General features: G+C 39.7%; 1 protein-coding gene across 1 annotated transcript in view; it reads left to right on the forward strand.

Moving 5' to 3' along the window:
* The window catches only part of LOC121921335 (sperm acrosome membrane-associated protein 4-like), a 39,193-nt gene that overhangs the window by 23,159 nt on the left and 3,689 nt on the right, over window positions 1–12,345 (forward strand). The window contains exon 2 of the mRNA XM_042449252.1: window positions 9,040–9,153. Coding sequence (XP_042305186.1) covers window positions 9,040–9,153 — 114 coding nt within the window. The remainder of the gene's footprint in view (window positions 1–9,039; window positions 9,154–12,345) is intronic.

A 12,345-nucleotide genomic window follows, 5' to 3' on the forward strand; every position in this document is an offset into this window, starting at 1 on the left:
GTGCTTCAGAGGAAAAGGATAGGCTAGTAGAGGGAACAACAAGTAGGGCCAATTCAACATTCAATCTTGTTTTTCTTCCAAGGAAACTCAAAAGAGAATCACTGAGAGAATTTGGGCTGTTTATTTAGTCCAATTTTCTATAGCCATGTGTACTAAGAGCACCGTAGAAAGCAGAAAAGTAGAATAAACAAGCAATCAAAGCAGTTCACTTTTCCAACTCAGAGGTACCCTCCAGATATGCTGGATGAGGATTCCCACCATCCTCAAGTTGCATTGGGAACACTCCATCTGGAAACTTTATCTGGAACACATCAGGTTAGAGAAGACTTCAGGGAGAAATACCATAATAATGAATCAGAACATCATCACGTGATAGTCAGTCACTGGAAAATTTTGAAAATGTTACATTTTTGGATCCTGAGACTCATAGTCCAAAAAAAAAAAAATGAGTTCTGCTAAGCCATTACAAATAGAATCGGGGTGGGGTTGGGAAGAGAAATGAAGCTGCGAAAGAGCACCAAATATAATTCAAATTAGAATGCACAGTTTGGGGACCCAAGCCATAGACCATTACGAGCCATAAAACTGGCATCATGTGGAAGAAGTTGCCACTAGTTGTGTGTGTGTGTGTGCGTGCACACCTTTGCCTTCAAGTTGCCTGTCGACTTACAGTGATTCCATGAATTTTATAAAAAAATTCCTAGGCAAGAAATCCTCAGAGGTGGTTAGTCCTAGTGCAGCTCTTCCTTGGTTCAGGTAATGGTCCTGGTCTTCCATAAACTCAGGTTGCATCTACACTGCAGAACTGATGCAGTTTGACTTTGTTTTAACTGTCAGTGCTCAGTACTATGGAACTATGTGATTGTACTTTTGTGAGATATTTCGCCTTCTCTGCCAGAGAGGTCTGGTGCCACAACAAACTACAAATCCTAGGATTCTATAGGATGAAGCCATGATAGTTAAAGCAGTGTCAAACGGTATTAATTCTGCAGTATGGCAGCTGCCTCAGTGCTTTTTCCCCAACTATGTTTCCGACCCATTCCCGCAACTCATCTTTCCTAAACCAATTAAAGAAAATAAATATCCCTTGCAGGTAAACAGCTGTTGTAAAAGCAGTTTGTCTGGAAACAACACTTTCATGACTCGCAATTAACTCACAACAAAAACAGACAAGCCTAGACAGCTGAAGCAATTATGTTTAAAGGTCATTGCATCTACCTGCCTCTTGCTAAATCATCTCGTTACCCCACTGGCAGCCACAATGGAATTTAAGTGATGTGCTTTTTCAATCACATATGTGCACTATTTGCTGCGTTTTCAAAAAGCTAAGCTTAGTACAGACTTGAAAATAGGCTTAATATTCAATGTGTTTGCCCAGGAAGCTGAGAAACTGTAGGGTTGTTTATTATTATTATTATTATTATTATTATTATTATTATTATTATTATTATTATTATTATTATTATTATTATTTTAGGGAGAGGCAAGGTTTAAGGGTTTTTTAAAATTCATAGTACCTGAAAGGCTGGCATGGGGGAAGAGTCGGGGTGTAGCATCCTGACAATGGACGCCCAACTCCTCCCCCCCCCTGGCACCCTGATGCCATGTGCTGCTCCACACGGTGCCTGGCATCATGGTGTGCCTCTGGTGCTTCGTCCATACAATGCAGAGCCGAAGGAGTGCCATATAGCCGCATTGCTGTGGTTATGGCACCCTTTTGAGGAGCTTTTTGCAGCTCCTTTTTGCGCCCTCAAAAGACTAGATTGGGGCTGCGGCATAAGCTTGCTGCAGCCCTAATCCGGCTAGGAAAGGGATGGTCTATAGAGCCCCATAGAGTTCAAAGATACCACAAAGGCAATCTGTCAATCCAGGAATGCACAGCGAAAGCACTCCTTGAAGATGGTCATCCAGCTTCTGCTTAAAAACCTTGAAAGAAGGTGACTCCATATTCCATTGTCGAATAGCGTTCACCATCAGGAATGTCTTCCTAATGCTTAGGTGGAATCTCTTTCCTGTAGTCTGAATCAGTTGTTCTGTGTCCTAGTCTCTGGAGCTAAAGAAAACAATTTGGCTCTTTCTTCAATATGACAACCTTTCAAATATTTAAACATGGCTATCATAATCTCTTAACCCTCTGTTAACTGTATATATACCATATATAAGCAAAAATGGGTTCGAAAATCCTAGGTAGATAGATGTATATACGGGTCAATATGATAATATTTCTCCATGAGCCTTAAGAAAGCTGTGGAGAAGGGAGGGAGGAGAGAGAGGAGAGAAATTGGAGGTCTGCGTCCCCCTTTTTTCAAGCCATCAGCTAAACCTGTCCTTGACATACATCAGGTTGACGTATACACGAGTATATACAGTACCCAACTCTCTAAGCCATTCCTCATTAGGCAAGTTTTCCAGATCTTACACCATTTTGGTCATTTTCCTCTGGACACATTCCAGCTTGTCCACATCCTTTTTGAACTGTGGTGCCCAGAACTGGACACAGCATTCAAAATGAAGTCTATCCAAAAAAGAAAAAAGTGGCACTATTACTTCCCTTGATCTAGATGTTGCCATGTCAATTAAACTGGAATCATAGCACTCCAAATGTGCAGTGTGAAAGGATCCCAGATGTTTCTGTGAAGACCACAAATTAGACATGAGCTCAACTGCACCTTTCCATTCATGTTACCCCACTACAGTACTTTTATGCAGACACAGTTCCTCTGGGGCCCTTTCACAATACACAATTATAGCAAATGATTGCTCTTTAAATGCTATGGCTCTCTCCTATGAAATTTTGGGATTTGTAGTTTCATGGGATATTTCAAATTCTCCACCAGAGGTGTTAGGGCCTCCGCAAACTGCAAATCCTAGGAATCCATAGGATGTAGCCATGGTAGTTGAATCATAGCACTATAATTCTTTAGGCATGAAAGGGGCCTCTGGTCCTCTGTTAGCCAAGGCAGTGAACACCCATTGTGATAACTCTCCATGGACAGAAGCAAGGGTGTTACTAGGTTTTAGGGAGGGGGGTGCAGAATGTACTAGATGCCACCCTAAGGTGAGTGACACCACTGCTCCCCAAACATCTGCCTTTGGGCAGAAACAGGCTGTGGCGTTCTCCTGTGTCCCTTTAAAATGCTGAAGAGATGCTGTGAGTGGGGTGAGGTTCAGTGAGAGGAGAAAGGAGAGGCCCCAGATTTTTTTTAAAAAAATATATAAATTCAACATTTTAGATTTTTTTAAAAAGACATTTAAAAATTAAAGTAATCCTTTAAAAATTAATTTAATCTTTTTTATTTTGAATCCTTTTAAATGTTTCTTTAAAAACATCACATCTTACCAAATTTTCACTTCAACCACATCAAACTATGTACACGTAAATACTTTTAGTCTCTGCAGATGATATTGCAATTTAAAAGTATAATTTTAATTTTGCTAGTTGTCTACGTCACAACTATTACCATTACATTCAGTGACAGATGGAAATTATGATTTATGAGTAACATTAGTACAAAAACATTACAAAGGATTCTGTATGGTGTGGTACAGGAGGAGGTCAATGGGGGAAATTAGTGCCACCAACCATAGTGACACCACTGGATAGAAGCTGTAGACATTTCAAAGAAATTGAAAAAGATTTGAGTCAGATTACTGGAATTTGTTAGGACACAACAGACCTCTCCCTTCTAGTAAGCGAGGAAATCTATTTATTAGGGATATCAAGAATCCTCTCTGATTTTCTTATCCTTGGTTGATGCCACAGTGTACAAATAAACCAGTTTGATACCACTTTATCTTCCATGTCTCAGTGCTAAAGAATTCTAGGATTGGTAGTTCTGGGACTGGTAGTTTTGTGAGATATTTAGCCTTCTCTGTCAAAGGCCACAACAAACCACAAATCCCAGGATTCCATAGAATTCCCTAAAACTGTAGAGTTTATCACATGGAAGGGAAGCACCCAAATCCTGTGGATAATCGGGGTTTAAACCTGGGACTATCCTGCAAGAGTGGGATTGTTTTCAGATGACATCACGCAACTTGAGAATTAACATGACATTAACCTATGCAGAAAGCTGCACAGTTATCACGCTTTTTAGCTTCGGGAAACCCCCAAAGTTAAAAAGCGGCATGATTTTGTGGCTTTCTGCACAGATTAATGTCAGGTTAATGTCAAAATCACCTGACATGTCTGAAAACAATCCCGCTCTTGCAGGATATTCCCAGGATTTAAACCCCATTTGTCCACGGGATTTGGGCACTTTGCCTTCCATGTGATAAACTCCTATGTCAAACTGCACTAGTTCTGCTGTGAGATAGCAGCCCTTGACAGCAAAGAGTTTCTCAATATGTCAGGACATCCTTGAATTTTTGAGGGGGAGGTCAGCTTCTGTGAAAATGTTAACATTTGGGGAACTTATTTTTGAGGAAAAATATTTTTGCACAAATGTATTTTTTGCAAAACATCACAAATAATCAGAAAATTTGGAAAAGTCCTTATAATTTCTAGAATGACATTTACAAAAAGCTATACCCTTCAAGTTCATTACAAGAGCTAGTTTAAGGAATCTCAGCACTTAATCAGATCTTGGAGAAGTTACTTTTAGGATAGTAATTTTCCAACTTGCCCAGCCAGTGGCCATGTTGCTTGTAAGGTTCGAGGAGTTGTAGTAACTTTTCCAAGCTCTATAAACACAACCTTACATAACAGCAACAAGGCAAAGGACTGTTAGGTACTGAACATCCAGTCCTAACCGCTAGAAAAGTTGGAAGTGCCTGGAGCACCGAAACATAAAGGAATAATTTAATATTTTTCCTTCAGTGAAATAACAAGCTGAGGTAATACAGCAGAGGCTGGAGCTTGAGCAGATTTCAACATGAAACAAACCTGCTTCCATGAACTATAATGCTTCTGGATCTGCACTGTCGAATCTTTCCAAATTTCCTGGGTTGCATCAACCATGCAGAATGAATGCAGTTTGGCAGCACTTTAACTACTATGCCCCAAAGCTATGAAATTCTGTAGTCTGTAGTTCTGTGAGCGATTTAACCTTCTTGGTCAGATAGCACTGGTGGCATAACAAACTAAAAATCCCAGGATTCCATAGGATGGAGCCATGACAGTAAAAGTGCTCTCAATCTGCATTTACTCTGCAGTGCAACAGCAGCCCTGATGGCCCAGAACTGGGTTCAAACAATGCCAACTTGGTCCCCCATCCCGATGATCCTCCTCTCATACAAGTTTATCAGACAAGGGAAATTGGAAGTATAATCCAATGGCAATCCAAACGCAATCATGGAGTTTAATGTTATTGCATGACAGACTACCACACGCAATTTCGGGCAATGGGAAGTCAGTCCGAACGCAATCATGGGGTTTCACGTTATTGTGTGATAGACTACCACACGCAATTTCAGGCAATGGCAAGATATTTTCGGGCAATGGGAAGTCTGTTCGAATGCAATTCGAATTCACATAAATTCACTGAGCTAGCGAATTCACATGAATGCATTCTGGCCCCACTTTCTTTTCATTCGAATTAAGAGAAATTCCTCCCGTGTGGTAAAATCCATAGTAGCAGAAGTTGAAAAGCCAGTCTGTTAGCTATAGATGGTCTTATCCCTCCATTATTGTGTGCCATACCCTTTCAAAGCCACCCGTGTTGGTGGCCATTGTTTCTTCTTGGGGCAGCAACTTCCAAACTTCAGCTGTGTATACTTTGAGAAACACAAGTTCCCAGGAGGATCTGATACCTTGTGTATGCCCCTTCTTTCAGAATCCTCTAAAGAATTTGGATTTGTTTGTTTGTTTGTTTAAAAAACACATTCTTTAAGAAGATCCTGAAAGAAGGGAAGTATACAAGGTCTGCCTGGGAACATACGCTTTTTAAAATAATTTTTTAAAATTAAATTTGCAAAAGAAAATGCATACAGAACACATACATACACCTATAAACACTTTACACATACACTTAGAAGCAACATATCTATCAACTCACCTATATTTACCTGTTAAATCTTCTGATGTCAATGATCTACAGTAATTATAACAGCTCTTTATACATAAATGTCTATTTTTGACTCCCTGTTCTTACTTATACCACCCATCTTTCCTTTTCCATCTTTCCATCCTCCCTCTTCTTTCCTTTTCCACTCTATGCAAATCGTACACTAGGAATATATATACATGAGGGGAAAAGAAAGTGTAAAGAATCTGTTTTGAAGGTTACAAAGTTTTGTACAAGTTTGCACTAGCACTTAGCACTTTACATTTCTATTCTGCTTCATAGTGAACTCACAAAAAAATAATAATAGTAAAACAAAAAGGGGGGAATATATGTGGCTTCCAACTTACTAGATGACAGTTGTAGCTATCAAATTATTCTATTTCCTCTAAATAGATATATATGATATGCTTCTACGTTTTATCTCATACTAGTATTCTTCAAATCCAAAAAAGATTTGCTATTTCTCCCCAAAATTTTCTCATAAAATCAGTTATAAATTCACATTCTTTTAAAAAATTATTAACAGTCCGCTCTCTTTAATTGAAAGAGATATCCATGAGGACTGGAAAAGGCTGGAAGAGATACGTATGTGTATGCGTTTGTCTGCATCTGCACTGCAGAAATAGTCCAGTTTGACACCACTTTAATTATCATACCATGCCATGGAACTTTGGGGTTTTTAGGTTTGTGAGGCATTTAGCCTTCACTGTCAGAGTGTTGTGGTGCCACAACAAACTACAAATACTAGGTTTCCATAGCATTGAACCATGACGGTTAAAGTGGTGTCAAACTGGATTATTTCTGCAGTGCAGAGACTGTGTGTATATGCGTGTGTGTGTGTGCTGGAGAGAGGGAGGGGAAAGAAAGAGAGATGGATGATATTAGGGGTGCAGCCTTGGAAGGATGCCCAATTTGATCTCAGGTACATTAGTTTCCTTTCATGTGTGCCAATTTTTTGTCTCCACTTTAAGCTGTTCTTGGGAAACATTGCAAAGAACAGTTAATATCCATTGCTGACATCTCATTCAAAAGAAATCAAACACAAGTTGAGTTTCCCCTGGTAGTACTTGTCCCCACTTGGGAGGTGATATGCAGGGAGTGTTCAGCAGTTATGCACGGCATCCTGTGCCAAAATATGTTCCACAGTGTAAATGCATGAATGTGTTGGACTTATTTCTGGTGCTATCCAAAGCAAAATATGTGGCATGGGGAGGACAAGGTATGCAGCAGCAAGAACAAGTCCCTCAGCAGACAAAAAGACAATCTTACCTCAGAGGAGGGGGCAAAGTGCAGTCCTTGGGTTTCCTGTGACCCCCATGGGGCTCAATTTTTGAAAACGTAACTTCTGTTCTCTTTCTGAAAGCATGAAGTAAACAGGAGGTGATTTAATGTCATTTCCTATTGTTTAATAAATGCCTCTTCTGGACCTTAAATGACCCAGTAGGGTCTAATAACATGGTAAAAATGCTCCCTATTGCCCCTAGAAGGGCATTTAGGGGCATTTTTTTCCTAATTTCGGGGGGTACAGTAGATGATTGTGGTCTCCTTGGTCTCCTGGGGGGCTAATGTGTCCCCCCTACCCTCCCAAAGCTGTCCACTCCTATCCTACCTGGATATTCTATAGGAGCTGGAAATTTCATTTCTTACACTTCGTTTTTTGTGGGGTTTTCAGGCTATGTGGCCATGTTGTAGAAGAGTTTATTCCTAATGTTTTGCCAGCATCTGTGGCTGGCATCTTCAGAGAATTTTTTATGCTATTGCATAGAAGTTAATAATAATAATAATAATAATAATAATAACAATAACAACTTATTTATTTATAGCCCGCCCAATCACAAGGAATCCAGGCGGGTTACTACAGTAAAAATACATGGAATACAATAAAATCCAAATTTAGTCCCTTCACAGCCCCCGTCCCAATACTAAAATTACAATTAAACTATCACAATTTAGAAACAGTTATTTCCGGCGTATAAGACGACTGGCCATATAAGACGACCCCCAACTTTTCCAGTTAAAATATGGAGTTTGAGATATACTTCCTATATAAGACTACCCCTCTTCCAATGCACACCAAATAAAAATTAAAAAAAACATCAGATTTGATTTCAATATGGTAATTTTAATTCAAATGCTTATGACATGCAAGTAGTTAGCAGGAAACCTTGTATACAAAGCCTGCTTGGACTGGTCAGCTCTCCCTGCCTGCCTAGCCCTCCCTGTCTCCAAAACTATCAGAGCGGTAGCTGCCTTCATACGATCGCCGCATACAGCGGGGAAGCATCCGCAGCTGTTTTTGAGCTCCCCCCACTATATGCAGCGATCACAGATTCTCCAGTCTGGCTTGGAAGTTTCAGCACCTGCCCTATAAGACGACACCCGGCGTATAAGACGACCCCCAACTTTTGAGAAGATTTTCCTGGGTTAAAAAGTAGTCTTATATGCCAGAAAATACAGTAAATACAATAACTTTAAAAGGGGGAAATAATAGGTAGGCAGCCGACGTAGGTCATAGTATGCGGGGAGAGGAGCTAGGTTGGAAAGGCCTGCCAAAAGAGATCCATCTTAAGAGCCTTCTCAAAGGCTGTGAGACTGGAAATAAGACAGATCTCCTCCTGCAAGTCATTCCATAGCTTTGAAGCAGCAGTAGAGAAGGCCTTCAGGGTTACTGAAATCAGCCTAGGTTTTTTCAGCTGAAGTCGTTTCTTTCCTGAGGACCTTAGTGTGTGGGACAGACAGTACGGAGGAAGGCGATCCCTTAAGTATTCTGGTCCCAAGCCATGTAGAACTGAACTCTCTTTGCAGTGGGGCTCTGGAACATGTAAGCCAGAAAGTAACTTTTCTAAGCTCAGAGCCTTTTTTAAGGAAGGCTCTGTAAAGATCAAATACTAAAAATAAGCTTATAGCTCTATTTATCCCTAAAAAACATTGCTGAGTGTCCTGCTGAGTTTGCATCTGTATCCTCTTCTTGATCCCCAGAAATCACATTGAACTGTATCTCTCACTTTTTCAACTTTCTTTCTCTTTGCCTCAGGAGCTGCTGTGCAGTGCTTGAAATGCTCGTTCACATTTTTTGACATCCCCTGCCACACCACAACTGTCACCTGCGAAGCTGGACAGGTGTGTGCTACCATCCGAGGAAGAGCAGGTAAAAGAGCCACTTTATTTTCATCAGTTCATTCCCCACTCGCCTTCACTAGAAAGCACATTTTCCCTGCCTTCCTTCCTTCCTTATATTATTTTCCGCACAAGCCTCTCTGTGCTTAAACATTTTGGTATTTGGGGTGGTTCCACATTTTGGCATGTGAAGTCTTACATGTGGAAAACATTACACTGGCCTTCTAAAATTCACATTGTTAAGTCTGACAAAACTCCTCCATTTTGTTAAACTGTTCAGCCATTTTGTATTTGGTTAAGATTTTTGTGGGAAAGATCTATCCACAGGAACCCGCTAGATTAATCTAGTGTCTTGGACAACATATGGTAAAGATCATTTTAAAAAAACCTTGCAGCATCTGGTGAGACAGGACTTGGTTCAGCTTTGGGACTGTCTGAAAAGCTTCGTTCAAATGAGTTGCGCACTACAACAACAATCTTGCTTGTTTGCAAAATGTTACTCCTTCCTTTATTGCTAGCAGCATCATAACAGCTTACAATAAAACTAAAAGCAGTACAGACGTTTTTTATTTTTTGGGAGAGGGATCAACATTGCCAGTTTTATTAAAAACAGAAGCTTAGCCCTAAAAGTAATTTGTTCATCATGGCCTCTCCTTTGGCAACCGTGAAAACTGCAAACTCCGGGAAATTTACTAAGAAGGACACAAATAGGAAAATTATTAGAAACAGATTAATGTATGTAGTGAATCATTAATGAGCTAATAAATTAATTCAATCGCCTTAATGTTAGAAAACAAAATTAACTATTCAGTTTATGTTAAATTGTCATTTACATGAGGGATGGAAAGAATGTTTGGAAATGTAAAGTCGAAAGCTATCATGGCTGGCATTCATAGTTTTTTGTGGGTCGTCGGGAAGAAACTCTTCTAGAACATGGCCACATAGCCCGAAAAACCCACAAAAAACAATGTTTGTAAATATTTGAATAATAGGTTAAAAGTGGATTTCCGAGCTTTGGGAAACCCTGATGAAGTCAATACACATGTTCATAGTTCAGGATTCCTTATATATCTGAACATTATATATATGTGTGTGTGTGTGTGTGTGTGTGTGTGTGTGTGCAGAAAACTGTGTTTTCTGCATAGAAAATAATATTTTCTGCGCAAAACCCCCACATGTGGCTCTCTGTCCGGAAATTGCAAAGCTTTGGGGGACTTTCTCATACTGGAGAGGAAAATGGTAAAATAATTAGTTGGTACACACAAGAACATGTTAACATGTTCATTTATTAACATTTTAAGGTCAGATCAGCACAGGCTAAAATACTCAGGTAGCAGCCTGGAGTACTCTGGTCCCAGAGTTGCCTCGACATCCCTGCATTACCTGGGGCCTTCTGTTGTGATGCTCTATGGGTATTCATGGATTCGTCCCACAGAGCAACGTGCTCAGCATTAATCACATGGCTGGCTGCCTTTTTCTGATACTACAGCAAGTAACTTGCCCCCAGGCGGCAGCACACCAGGATGCATTGTAAACAGCCACCTGGCATCATAATGAGGGCTCTGGATCTTCTGGGTGATACTATGAGTTACCACGCCAGGTACCACACCAGAAGATCCAGAGCAAATAGTGAGTTTTTTAAAAAACATACTAAGGGAGCTATGGTGCTGAACTGGTCAGACATTGTCCAAACTGTAAAACTGGCAATTGGTTTTAATTGGTTATGGCAGCCATTTCACAACATGAAAACCAAGAACAAGTACAATAAAGATCAAAAACTGAACAACTTAAGATCTAACTGAAAAGCAGGATTGGAGCAATAATGCATAATCAGAATGTCAGATCAAATGAAATTGTGGATCAATTCCTTTTAATGATTTAAATCATTGATAATTCAAAAGCCTGTACTAAAACTATTTCAGAGGGAATGTGAAAAATGCCTTTCACAGTTCTGCTCCCTCCCTCAAATTTGTGGGAGAATGAAACAGCTGCTTGATTTTTTTTTTAAAAGCAAACTCAAATTCTCATCTACCCCACCAAACCCCCTTTTCTTGCTGTCTGTTGCGGTCTTTGGCTGTCCATTATAATCTCATCTCTTCCTCCGTTCCCTTCAGTTTATTGATTCCCATGTGGATCCCCATGGGACATATGAAACACCTCTAGGGGCAGTGGCATCACTAAGGTTGGTGTCACCCGGTGCGGTAACTCATGGTGTCACACACACAAATCCTTTACCTCCTCCCATTTCACACCATACCAAATCCTTAGTAATGTTTTTCTTGCACCAATGTTACTCATAAATCGTAATTCCCATATACCACTGAATGCAATGCTAATAGTTGTGTCATAAAAAACTAGAAAAATTAAAACTATACCTTCAAATTACAATATCATAGGCACAGCCTAAATATATTTACATATATGATTAAAATGTGATGTTTTGAAAGAAAATTTTAAAAGAATATTTTTTTAAAAAATCAAAAAAAGTTTAAATATTAAATTTTGAAATTTTAATTTTAAAAAATTCTGGGGGCCCTCCTTTCTCCTCTCACTGAGCTTCATCTCACTCCCACCATCTCTTAAAGCATTTTAAAGGGAAGCAGATGAATGCCACAGCCCATTGATGCCAAAAGATTGGTGTTTGGGAAGTAGTAGTGTCACACACATCCTTAGTGTGTCACCTGGTGCAGTCCACACACCCCATACCTGCCACTGTCTAGAGCTGTCTAGTGTACACAACAGGAAGACCATTTGGATGCAAAAGAGATCAGCCTCCTTATAAATTGCCCTTACTGTTGATTTTTTTTTTTGGGGGGGGGGATATCACTTTTATACTGATCACATTTTAATCATGAATGAAAACAAAGATTCCTACAGCTATTTGCCTTTGCAGTGGTTTAAATCCTATGACATAAACATTGTAACTCCACAATGCTGAGGGACCAACAACAAGCAAAAAGTAGATTTTTTAAAAAAATTAAAAGAACCTTGAGGGGAAAGCCAGGTCAGAACTGTGAAATTTGTTCATTCTTTAATAAGATCAATCATATAACTAATTAGTAACTTAACTAATAACCTTCCAACTTAAACTGAAACCCTAATTTAATAGTTTTTGTGTGGGTTTTTCGGGCTATGTGGCTGTGTTCTGGAAGAGTTTATTCCTGACGTTTCGCCAGCATCTGTGACTGGCATCTTCAGCGATGACAAGTTGGCATCTCCCTTC

This window comes from Sceloporus undulatus, chromosome 2 (genome assembly GCF_019175285.1).
Source record: "Sceloporus undulatus isolate JIND9_A2432 ecotype Alabama chromosome 2, SceUnd_v1.1, whole genome shotgun sequence".
In the NCBI taxonomy this organism is placed as follows: Eukaryota; Metazoa; Chordata; class Lepidosauria; order Squamata; family Phrynosomatidae; genus Sceloporus; species Sceloporus undulatus.